Below are 12,383 nucleotides of genomic sequence, written 5' to 3'. Positions count from 1 at the left end.
GCGAAAGATAACTCTCGAACGGATCTGCCCATTTGGTCCAAAATGTGGCCTTCGTAATATTTTGTTCAAACTTAGTTTAAGTTCGGAGATAAGCCATATCGGCCCACTCCTTTAGGTACCTCCTACGATAACTCTTGATGGGAGTGACCGATTTGGTTCGAATATGGACTCAATCGGTCCACTCCTTCGAGTACCTCCCACACAAAATTTTGGATAAATTCACTTTAAGACCTGATCTCGAATCACTTTAGTTTTTGTTGAAGCATTTTGCATTCGCTGCCTCAATTACGACAGAAAAATTTTTTTTAGAGGCAAGTCCATACTTCTTCAGAAAACAGCCCGAAAGTTGTAAAAACCCCTATGGCACCATATGTAGTGGGTGGAGATCTCGAACCGAATACTGCGTTCATCCACACTTTGGATATTGTAATATTTCTTCGAATATTAGATGAAATTCGAAGGTGGTGCTTATAGGTCCACTTCTTCTTGTACCTTCCCCACAAAAGTTCGAAAATATTCGCTAAAATGGTACGCGCGATTTCTCATAGACGTAACAACCGATTTGGTCCAAACTTTTGATCTCTAAATATTGTCGAAACTTAGTTTATGTTCAAATTTGGGTCCTATCTGTCCAATCCTTGTGGTACCAACCACACAAATGTTCAACATTTTTGTGTGGTTAAGGGTCTCTTCGAGGATCCTTTGGAGATTTTTACCGAAGGGTTTCCCAGTGGCCCTGTTTACAGCGATATTAAGTTTTTCGTATACTTTTGTCGCTTCATACGCCCAAAATATTGAAAACCCCCTAAATACATACGTTTTTTTGGGAAAAAAGTATTTCAATATACACAGGCTGAGGGTATACCTTTTTTACTTGTTTCATTAGCATTTGAACCAATGCAAAGGAAGTGGTGAAAGATCCGTTCTTTTCATCAGCATTTGGACCTATGCGAAGGAAGTCGTGAAAGATCCGATCTTTTCATTAGCATTTGAACCCATTCCATCGATACAATAGAGATGAATTTGGTGTTTTTATTTATACACATTTTTTTTAAATATATAAAATTAATTATTTACAATGGGCTTGATGTTGTCGGATACTTGAAATCACAACCAACGTAATGATAATGTCATTGCAAAGTGTTGGTGAAAATGACATGCCAAAGCATTGGTGAAAATGACATGTTTTGGATCCAAAAATGAATAGCATTTTTTGTGGTCCACGCTCATATAAAATTCATCGATGAAGATGCTAAAAAGATGACATGCCAGATCACTTGCACCCATGATTGAATGGCATCTTTGGCATCGAACATTTTGCTGGGTAATTTCACATGGAACCACTTCCATTTAATTTTGCTGGGTAACGACATAAACAATACATTGAGCGTCAAAATAAACTTTACACCTCTCAACAATTTTTTAATTGCATTATTACACCGACATAGGAACATGATTCGTATAAAATATGAAAAGTTTCATTACCCAGCAAAATTTGAAGGAAGGGGTTCCATGCGATGACGTGATTTCATGGCATGTTTTGCATTGGTTCAAACGAAGTCGTGAAAGATCCGATCTTTTCACTAGCATTTGAATCAATGCAAAGGAAGTCGTGAAAGATCCGATCTTTCCATCAGCGTTTGAACCCATGCAAAGGGAGTCTTGAAAGATCCGATCTTTTCATCTGTATTTGAACCCATTCCATAGAGATGAATTTTGTGTTTTTATTTATAGAAATTTTTCTAAATATATTAGATTAATTACCTACAATAGGGTTGATGTTGTCGGAGACTCGAAATCACAACCAACGATGTTTAAACTCTCGGTGTAATGATAATGTCATTTCAAGGGGTTGGTGAAAATGACATGCCAAAGCATTGGTGGAAATGACATGCCAAAGCATTGGTGAAAATTACGTGTCAACGCATTGGTGTAAATGACATGCTTTGGATCCAAAAATGAATAGCATCTTTTGGGGTCCACGCTCATATAAAATTCATCGATGAAGATGCTAAAAAGATGACATGCCAGATCACTTGCACCCATGATTGAATGGCATCTTTGGCATCGAACATTTTGCTGGGTTAGGAAATAAATAAAGGGGGTTATCATGAACGGCAATTGCCCGTGATTTTTTTCACTTTCTCCCTTAAGTTGCAACGGCGGAAAGACGAAACTCACGGGGAAATTTCATTCATGATAACCCCCAAAGATTTAATAAAAAAGCCAACATTTTAGGCGCCAAAAGAAAGTTTACACTTTTGCTTAAGAAATGTTTTATTTCTTTAACTTGGTGTGGCTTAATTTTGGCTCCTGAACTTCTTTTCATCACATTCGAGCCAGTGGTACCTCTTTTGGATAATTCTGGCATAAAACTTTGGCAGTCCTGACTATCGCCTTTTACACAGCATGTGTCACTATGAGGAAATATTACTGTCATTGTCATTTGTTTACCCATGTTATAGAAGTAGCAAGCAAACAATTTGCCTGTGACATGTATCGTTCCGTATATGTTTGTTTTCCCAATCGATAAACACCTGTGGCAACAATGCAATTTCAAAAACAAAAACGTTGAGTTAATATTTATCTGCATATTTTATTAATTTCCCATTATGGAAAAATTGTAATTGCAATTTGAAATTATTTACGTAGAAATATGCGACTATTACTACAGTGATTGTACCTCCGCCAGAGATGTCATTAGTAATATACCCTGCCTGGCAAAAATTATTTGAACTAGTTTAGGATGAAATTTATAAAATTCGTCTATTTTCACACTAAAGATATGGTCAATTTCACCCGCCAAATACTATCCGATCATTATCCAAAATTATTGACATGTTCCTTGACCTAAACTATTACCTCCTCCAAATGTAACTTACGTGGTCTACTATATAAGTTTCTGTCCTAGGCAACACCACGTGTATATCCATTGGAAAGTTTGACTTTTAGCATAAACGTACTCAGTACGTTTTGACGTACGAACACGTGTTTCTTTTTTTACAGTGGCTTGAAAAAATCAATTTGTGAACATTTTCTTTCGATCATTTTTCACAACTTTCGACATGGATTACAACGGCAAGAGTGCATCGATAAACTTAAATCATTGTATGGCGATGAATCACTATCCCATAGCATTGTGAAAAACTGGTATATTGAATTCAATCCCAGCAAAATAACTTGGAAGTAGTGCAATGTAGACTAGTTCTTTCACGGCATGTTTTGATGAAGTTCAAACAGAGTCGTAAAAGAAGCACTCCATTCCTTACATCTTAAGCGCATTCGGATGCGGTCCAATGAATGACATCCTTTCCTCACATTTTAATAGCATTTGGAAGGAATTCAATCGGAGTCGTGAAAAAGTCGCTCCAATTCCTTACATTTTAACAGCATTTGGATGCGATCCAACGATTGACATCCATTTCTTACATTTAAATTGCATACGGATGCAGTTCAAGGGAGTCGTGAAAAAGGCATTCCGTTCGTATGAAGCAAAAACATTTCAACTTGGATTAAACGGAGAGCGGACGAAACAAACTCAGTTGCGATTGAATTTAATGAAGAAATTTCATAATCTGTGTTAATGTAATAAAGTTCTTATTATTATTGTTTTACACAAACAATAAATTCTTCTAATTATTTTGGGATAGTTTGCAATGGCTTGCATTTTTATTGCATCTTTGAACTGCATAAAAAAATTCCGAAGAGTGCCTTTAAATTCAATCCAAAGCACTGCATCAAAACACGTGCTTTGGATGCAAATTGGACTTCATCCTATTCTACCCTAAAGGGTTAGTTAAAATGTGATTCTAAAGGGATAGTTAAAATGCAGCGCCGAAGGGTTAATTAAAATGCAGTGCTAATGGAGTGATAAATTCGATAATGAAAATGCATAATTTGATGCACTTCCAGATCACCAGTACATATGATTTAACTGCATCTTTGGAGGCAAACATTTTGCTGGGATTCGATTCAATTCAAGGTCAACTTAAGGTATCCCAAACATGATTGTATTGCCAGAAGACCATGAAGCCGTGCGTGAACTGATAATGCAAGATCGCCATGCTACATGTTCTTCCACCAGCTTATATTCGATATTATTTATATAAACACTTGGCAGCAAGAAATTTGGAAAAAAAAGATGAGTGCATGCAGAATTGTATAAATCATGCTGGAGAATACTTTAGAAAACAATAAAACTAGTTTTGATGATTTTTATTATTAGGCCAGAAACTTTTATAGTAGCCCTCGTAGACATTATATTATAATTTTGACCAATTTTCACAAAAAAGTATAGGTCTGTTTAATCCGTTAATCTTATCCCATCATCATGTTAAATGATCATATTGTTATTGAGTCCTAAGGAACAGCTACAAAATCGGGTATATTTTATTACATTAATAAGTAATTGTATCTTTTCTGATCGGAACCCAACCTCCATATGATATGATATGATGATAACATAGATTATTTGAATGAATAATATAGATTATTTTATACTATAACACTGTCAAAAAATACTTTCGATGCTAAGGATAGGTTAATATGTTTAATAAATTAGTACATGCAAGTAGATCGCATTGCTCTTAAACAACCAAATAAAAGCACCTCCAATTGTACTTTGAAAGTATTCCTTGTATGTAAACTCCCAATACTGTTTCAATATTGGGAATCGCAGAATTCATACATTTTAGTTTAAAAGAGAATTATATTCACTATGTATTAAAACTTTGCAGATCAACAAACAAACCTTCATTTTAATTGTCTCATCGAAATTCTTATAGAGACCGCAGCTGGTTGTGGGACCACGCATTTGCATCGAACGCTCCCACAACAGTTGCCATTGAACAGCATCATTGCGTCGCCTTAATGATGAACGAAATATCCGATTGTTCAAGAGAGTAGATGGTGATGGAGATTTTGCACCCGCTGCGGCACTATTCCATGGTGGTCGGATATTTGACGGTTGCGACGACAGCGGTGGTGGTGGCGGTGTACCAGTTTTGCTGGACATGTTTGATTTATTCAAACGAAAGCTACGATTTTTTTGAGTGCGTTCAAATGTTGTTGTCGCCAGAGTCGAATTGCTGCAGTCGGGACTTTTGTCACCGTCACTGTGTAGGCGGATTCGCTGTATGGAACGTATGCTGGCCGTTCTATTAAGCATAGACGGTGGTTGAGGGGCAGTAGACTTATTTCTTTTTGGTGGTAGCGGTGAGGTTGTGTGATTAGTATTCCTTTTGGCAATATGCAATGAATTCTCCGAACATTTTCTTATTGTGACTTGATCTTCTGGGGTGCTGGAACCACCATTGTTTGTCGTTTGACAAATGAGTGTGGATTTTTCGGATCCACTATCGCTGACTGTTTCTGAACTAATACTATTTTTACGGGGTAATTTGTCTGGCCGTGGTGGAGGTATGGGTTTTAAAAGTTTTGACTTCATTGTGCCGCACGCATGTGCCTTGCCGATACATCCTTTGTGAAATGCTGGATTAAGTCCCGAGCCCGGATTATTTGGGGTAGCTGGCACAATTGGCGAGCGTAATGTATGCTCGAAACTTTTAGGAAGCACAAACATTTTCCTAATCTTTATCTTCTCCAATTGTTGATAGATATCTTCATTAAGCGGCTCCACTTGTATTATTCATTTTCATTGATCACTTGTCGGTAGTTGGTGGTAGTTAGTTATCTTTCATAGTAAATTTGTTGTACAGATCTAATTATATTGACTAATTCACATCAATAACCCTAATCATTAAATATGCCAAGTGCTAACAATTGACGTTTGCTTTTATCCAGATCTGCTAAAATAGTAACCTGCGATTTGTGTGTGGGGTTTTGGGAGGGCTGTGAGCGAGAATTCAACGGATACAAAAGCCACCTCAAGCATAATATTTACTCGTACCTATTGTTGTACTGACAATAAAGACAAATGTACAACAATACGTCTACACCACCTATGCATGTGAGAATGTATGTTTGTACCTATGTATGTGGGCTTTGATCCAACAATCAACTTGCAATGATCATAACCTTGAGTGAGTCTTTATTTCTGTCTCAGCCTCCGTTTGTATGTCTGTACGGTGAGTTAAAGCCAAACGACAAGACCTGAATTAAACCCATTCTATCCAATGAATACTGACTTGCTCAGTGTATATTTTGCTTACTGGCGTGTTAAAATCTCCCCCAGATCTAGGAAAATACCTACTCATTCTTTCTTACACAAGTACTAACTGGTGATGTACTTATGTACAGTGAGCGCCAAAATAAAATTTACACCTCTTCACTATTTTTTAATTGCATTATTACAATAACATAGGGATGTTATACATATAAAATATAAATGCAACTTTTTTAAGTATTAAGTGGTGAATTAAAATCCAGAAAATATTTTGAACTTCAAAATTTCTATTGGGGAATTAATGCAGATTTTACACGTCAAAATAAAGTTTTCACTTCTGTCAGACATAGCAAAATTTTTAATTCCTTTAACTTGGTGTACCTTTATTTTGGGTTCTAAACTTATTTTAATCTCCACACGATAAATCAACAAGTGTTTTGTTGTAATCCGCTGATATTTACTTCATTGATCCCTTGGTACCGCTTTTGGGTACCCAGCAAAATGTTCGATGCCAAAGATGACATTCAATCATGGGTGCAAGTGATCTAGCATGTCATCTTTTTAGCATCTTCATCGATGAATTTTATATGAGCGTGGACCCCAAAAGATGACGTTATTTTCTGGATCCTAAGCATGTCATTTTAAACAATGCGTTGACATGTCATTTCCACCAATGCTTTGGCATGTCATTTCCACCAATGATTTGGCATGTCATTTCCACCAATGCTTTGGCATGTCATTTTCACCAACCCCTTGGCATGAAATTTTCATATTGTTTGGAAAATGGAAATGCTGTATTGAAATATGGTTTTCATGAAAAACAAAACCCTTTATTAATTCAAACGAATTCATGAAATAACTACAATTAATTTATCAGTTTAGTTTTTCAAAAGTTTACATCCAAAATTGCAATGTAATCACCACCGCTGCAACGCAAAAGATTACTTCCTCCGTTCTCCGCAACTGATATTCTTTCATCTTACAAAAGGTTTTTTCAATTATCTTCCCATCACCAGTTCAGATTCCAACATGGATTCCAAATGCACTCCTTTAAGTATTTTTATTTCGTAAATCACTTTTATTTTATAATTTTGTTATTTTATAACAGCATTTTGGTAATTTATACTATTTTGTTTAGTGACGGAAATATGTAGGGATCTACAACCCGGCTTGCTTTAGGGATCTCTAAGAACAAAATTTAACGAACGGGGAGGAGAGACTTTTTTATGGAAAATACCATTTATGCTTAATTAATTTATTTTTAATTGTTTCTTTCCAAAAGTAGTTTTTTCTTTATTTTCAGATTCTTGTTCCTTTTCGTTTCGGACTTTTTTTTTCAAATTCCAAGAAGCGAGATTTAATTGATTTCATTCTATGTCAGATTTAGAACAGACAAGGGAACTTTTAAAATAGCAATGTGTGCAGTCCGATTCTATTTTTAGCTCGATGGTTGGGACTTCATATGATACCAATTGTTTAGAAGTTTTAGTTGTTTGATATGCAGGAAATGTGAGACAACATCACGACGACAGTTCTAACAACTTTGGTCTGTTCCAGAAACTGCAAGAATCTATTTATTTTTACTACGATAACAATTTTTCCTTTATGTTATCGGAAAAAATAGTAAAAAATAGTAGATTTTTGCAGTACTGGAACATACCAAAATGAAAATAAACAGGTGTGTAAATAAACACACAAACATCATCTCTATTGGATCAATGGAATGGGTACAAATGCTGATGAAAAGATCGGATCTTTCACGACTTCCTTTGCATTGGTTCAAATCCTAATGGAAAGATCGGATCTTCCACGACTTCCTTTGAACCAATGCAAAAGATGACATGAAATCACGTCATCGCAAAGAACCCCTTCCGTCAAATTTTGCTGGGGTAATGTTGGAATTAATTTCTGTCGCATTTTTTCTGTAAGTACGCAATGGGTGTGAGGTCTAGAAACTACAATGAGTGATCCTAGGAACATACATATTATTCAATAATATGGACGAACGCTTCATATCCATATGTTACATACACCTTTGGTATTAGCGCCATTACTCTACACTATCGTCTTTAATATCGTTTCACCATGAGTTGAAAATGTTGTTCTCGTATACTTCAACCCCCTATTTTATGGCAAAATTACCCAAAAACGGTATCACGGGACCAATGGGGAAAATATCACCGGATTTCAACGCAAAAACTTGTTGCTTCCTCGTTTGGAGACTCGAATGTGATGAAAATGAGTTTAAACCCAAAAATAAAGGGACGACAAGTTTAATAAATACACAATTTCTTATGTTTGACAAAAGTGTAAACTTTATTTTGAGGCGTAAACTCTGCACAAATTCCCTAATGGAAATTTTTGAAGAGCCAAATATTTTCTGGATTTTAATTCACCACCAAATACTTAAAAAAGTTTAATTTATATTTTATATGTATCACATTCTTAAGTCAGTGTAATAATGCAATTAAAAAATAGTCGAGAGGTGTAAAGTTTATTTTGACACTTACTGTATGTTTGTAAGCACGTAGGCATCTATGTGCATACATATGTATGCATATATGCGCGCGAATGTGTGCAAAAAACAAATATCGAGTTACACCTAATTGTTATTTGCCGTCTTGGACATGGTATTTGAAGGTTTACCAGTTGGTAACGAACAGCCTCTCTAGTCCAACGCCAGAAGGATTATATGAATGTACATACCTACGTATGAGATTTTCGTATTAATTTATAATTTAATAAATAATTACTACCAACCCTAACAAAACACATCAAAAACTAATAATTTATGTTCCAAAAAAAACGAACTTCTAGACTTGTTGGCCACATCGATTGTTGGGTTAGGATTGATTGGATTAGACAGTTATGCACGTGATTTTACAATTCTAAATAATGCTGGTCACAAGGTGTGCCACTAAATATAACACCCCCTCTGATGACGTTTATTGAAATTATTATATGACCGTTTTTTTAGACATCATCCGCAGTCTATGAAACTGCAGAAATATCCCTCGGCTAATGCAAACAATTTGTCAATGGGAATTTGAAACTTGGTATTCATATGGTATAGCAGATTGTTCCTCTTCAATTAAACTGATTGAAACATCGATCGTGATCATAACATCGCCAACGAGCATTTGTTTTGTTTTGTTTGGCTTTGAGCAATTCTTTAAGTTCATTTAGTACACACGTTCGTTCTCATGTAATAGATCGACCGACCGATCAATCGACCATCCGACCCGTCGTACTGGATTTTCTGTCTGTCTGTAGATTAATTTTTAATTTCATTTATCGTTTTTACTGTTTTTTTCGGTTTATGTTAACCACAGCAAACGTGGAGTTTGATAACCAATGACGTTTTTAGCGACAAGTTTCGTACATAGACACGGACGGTTTGAAGCATACTGATGTGTCTAGACAACTAGCAAACAGCTTTGCGCGCATACAATCCGATCCATGCCATCAACGCGATCTGATCATCGCCGACTGCCCAACCCCGGCTGCCGTTGTCGAGTGCTGGCTGCATCTTAGCACACTAAAAGCTTTCTTAATGTATTTGTTGTATGTGGTCTGCCTGCTGGCTGGCTGGATGGTTGGGGCACCACACATGGTTGTTGTTGACGATTTCTTAACGTGTTAGATGTAATAGCAGAAGAGGGAGCCTACACTGATGTGAATTTACATACGACGACATGTGTATTTGTGTGTATCTATATACACATATATATGTATTTTTTCGTGGCTAACAGACGTTCTTACTTATTCTAAACAAACAAGTCAACAAGCTTAGACCCTATGTTTGGTGTTAGGAATTATTTCCGTATATGAATTATACATGTGGTCTGTTCCAAAACCAACATGAATCTACTATTTTATACCCCGGTTACACTTAGGCGGATTAACCCAGTGGGTTTGGATTTCAAATGTCAATTCCATAGCGCAAACGTCAAATAAATCCTCTCGAAGTGGGTTAACCCGGCAAAAAACTCTAGTGTAACCGTACTATTATACCCTCAACCATTGGGATGGAGGGTATAATTATGTTTATCATTCCGTTTATGATACATCCAAATATTCGTCGGAGACCCTAAAAAATATATATATTCTCGATCACCACACAATACTAATATACGATATAACGATATCCGCCTGTCTGTCTCTTTAATTCAATATACAAATCACAATTTGTAAGATATAGCTTTATACTTTGGTGCAGAAGTTCCTATTACTCATAGATTCGTGTTGATATAGCCCCTATAGAACGGTACTTCCGATTTTTGGTACTTTAAAGGTTTTTGGGTGCCACCGTGGTGCAATGGTATGCACGCCCGCCTTGCGCGTAGAAGGTCGGGGGTTCGATTCCCCGGCCAAGCAACATCTAAAAGTTTTCAACGGTGGCAAAATACCCCTCAGTAATGTTGGCGACATTTCCTGAGTATTTCAGCCTTGAAAAACTTCGGCGATAAACAGTAGGTCCCATATCATTGAGCTAAATATGAATCAGGGTGCACTCATTGATATGAGAGAAGTCTCCCTTGTCCCGTATGGGATGTTGTGGAACAATGTTTTTTTTTAAGGTTTTAGCCTTGTTTTCACGTCGAAATGGCAGAAATTTGGTATTTAGTCCCTTTTGGGGCAACACCATTTTTCTTCAGAAATTTGTTGGTGTAGGTTAACGTTTTGATATAGCCCCAATAGAATGGAACTTCCTGATTTTGGAAATTTCAAAATTTTAAGATTAATCTTAAATATCCACTGTAGCTCGAAATCGAATAAACCGATCAACATACAGTGGTGAGCGAAATAATAAGGCCACAGTCGACATCGATGTTGTATTGGGCAGGGCGGATATGTGATTGGACCTATAAGGAGGTGTGAAAAATAATAGACCCAACCCAAGTTAACAATATTTCTTAAGAAAATTGTAATTTGACCATAAAAATCTTAGTAAATAAAGTTAGTTATCCTTCCTAGTGTTATTTTCCAGGAAAAATTCCGCAACGCTAATTATAATTTAGACCCCAGAAGGGGTCCGAAATAAAGAAATATCTAATAAGGACCTCGACTATACGGCAAACATCGTAACAATATTTATAATTGTGAATGGAATTGGCTAAACTTTTTAAGAAAAAATAAGAAAATACCAGAAACCGGTCGAAAAATTTGGTATTTTCAAGATTTGAGAGAAAAAATGGTGGGTCCTGTAAGAAATATCACAATTTTTTAGCTTGTTTGCTCCAAAAAATGAATTAAAACTTCGCTGATATGAAATTTAATAGAACGTATTGTTTAAAGGTATTTATTGGAAGAAAAATCAAGTAACGTTTTTTTTTTTGTTTTTTACAAAATTTTCTTTAGCCCCATTTCGATAGGACTTGCGGTTTCCAAGCAAAATCGCGAAAACATAAAATAAACCTAAAAATGTGAACTTTGACTGCGGTTTATTTCAAAATGCCTACAGCGATTTTTTCTTGTGTTTTATTTTTCTCATCTATGAACATTGCTGTCTCAGAATCCGCAAAAACTTCCCAGGTGTAAACGGTTTCCTTTAAAGTTAGTTAAGGTGCACCTTTCATGACAATGTTTTATAAGGAGACGATACACTCAGTTCATTGTCCCAATTTGAACTTCTATATCTCAGAAATGGTAAAACCTACGAAAATAACGTTACGGTCAATCTTGTACAGAATTTTCAATCCTACAACATTTGCTCTTATGTCATTTCGATTGGGATTGCGGTTTCCAAACTCGTGAAAACATAATAAAGCCCTAAAAATTTAAACTTTGACCGCGATTTATCTGAAAATCCCTCCGGCGATTTTTATTTCGCTTTTTGATTTTTCTCATCTATGAACATTGTAGTTTCAGAATCCGCAAGAACTTCCCAGGTGTAAGCACCTTTTATTTAAAATTAGTTAAGGCGCACCGTGAGTAATGTTTATGCATGTCCCCAGAGGATCATGTGATTTGGCGTACGACTGAACATTTCCTTGACAGATGGTAAAAAAGTGTTTTTTTTTTTTAATTTCGTTTGGTCTGACTGATAGGTATCAATTCGTGGACTTGAATGGTGTGAAATCTGGTATAGCTTTCTTGACATCTGGTGTCCCCTCTGGTGTTATTTGTTATGTACTTGAACGATCTGTCGCAGCACTTGGATCCTGCTTGGGTATTCATATAGACAGAAATTTGGATTTTGGGTTACATGTTAACCATATCTATTCTAAAATATATGGCATTCTGCGTAGAATTTACT

The 12,383-nt window shown here is 36.1% G+C and overlaps 1 protein-coding gene across 7 annotated transcripts in view; it reads right to left on the bottom strand.

Moving 5' to 3' along the window:
• Mhcl (Myosin heavy chain-like) overlaps window positions 1-12,383 on the bottom strand; it is a 120,166-nt gene that overhangs the window by 87,596 nt on the left and 20,187 nt on the right. The window contains exons 1-2 of one of the 7 annotated variants that reach the window (XM_073959056.1): window positions 9,318-9,551; window positions 4,751-5,692 (exon numbers count right to left, since the gene is read on the bottom strand). The exons of the other annotated variants lie outside the window; for them this stretch is intronic. Coding sequence (XP_073815157.1) covers window positions 4,751-5,581 — 831 coding nt within the window. The 5' untranslated portion in view covers window positions 5,582-5,692; window positions 9,318-9,551. Of the gene's footprint in view, window positions 1-4,750; window positions 5,693-9,317; window positions 9,552-12,383 lie in introns of those variants that run through there. 7 annotated transcript variants of the gene reach the window in all.

Source organism: Musca autumnalis, unplaced genomic scaffold (assembly GCF_047663935.1).
Source record: "Musca autumnalis isolate F117 unplaced genomic scaffold, ASM4766393v1 scaffold_1, whole genome shotgun sequence".
NCBI classification, from domain to species: domain Eukaryota; kingdom Metazoa; phylum Arthropoda; class Insecta; order Diptera; family Muscidae; genus Musca; species Musca autumnalis.
This window is presented reverse-complemented; position numbering and strand designations above follow the sequence as displayed.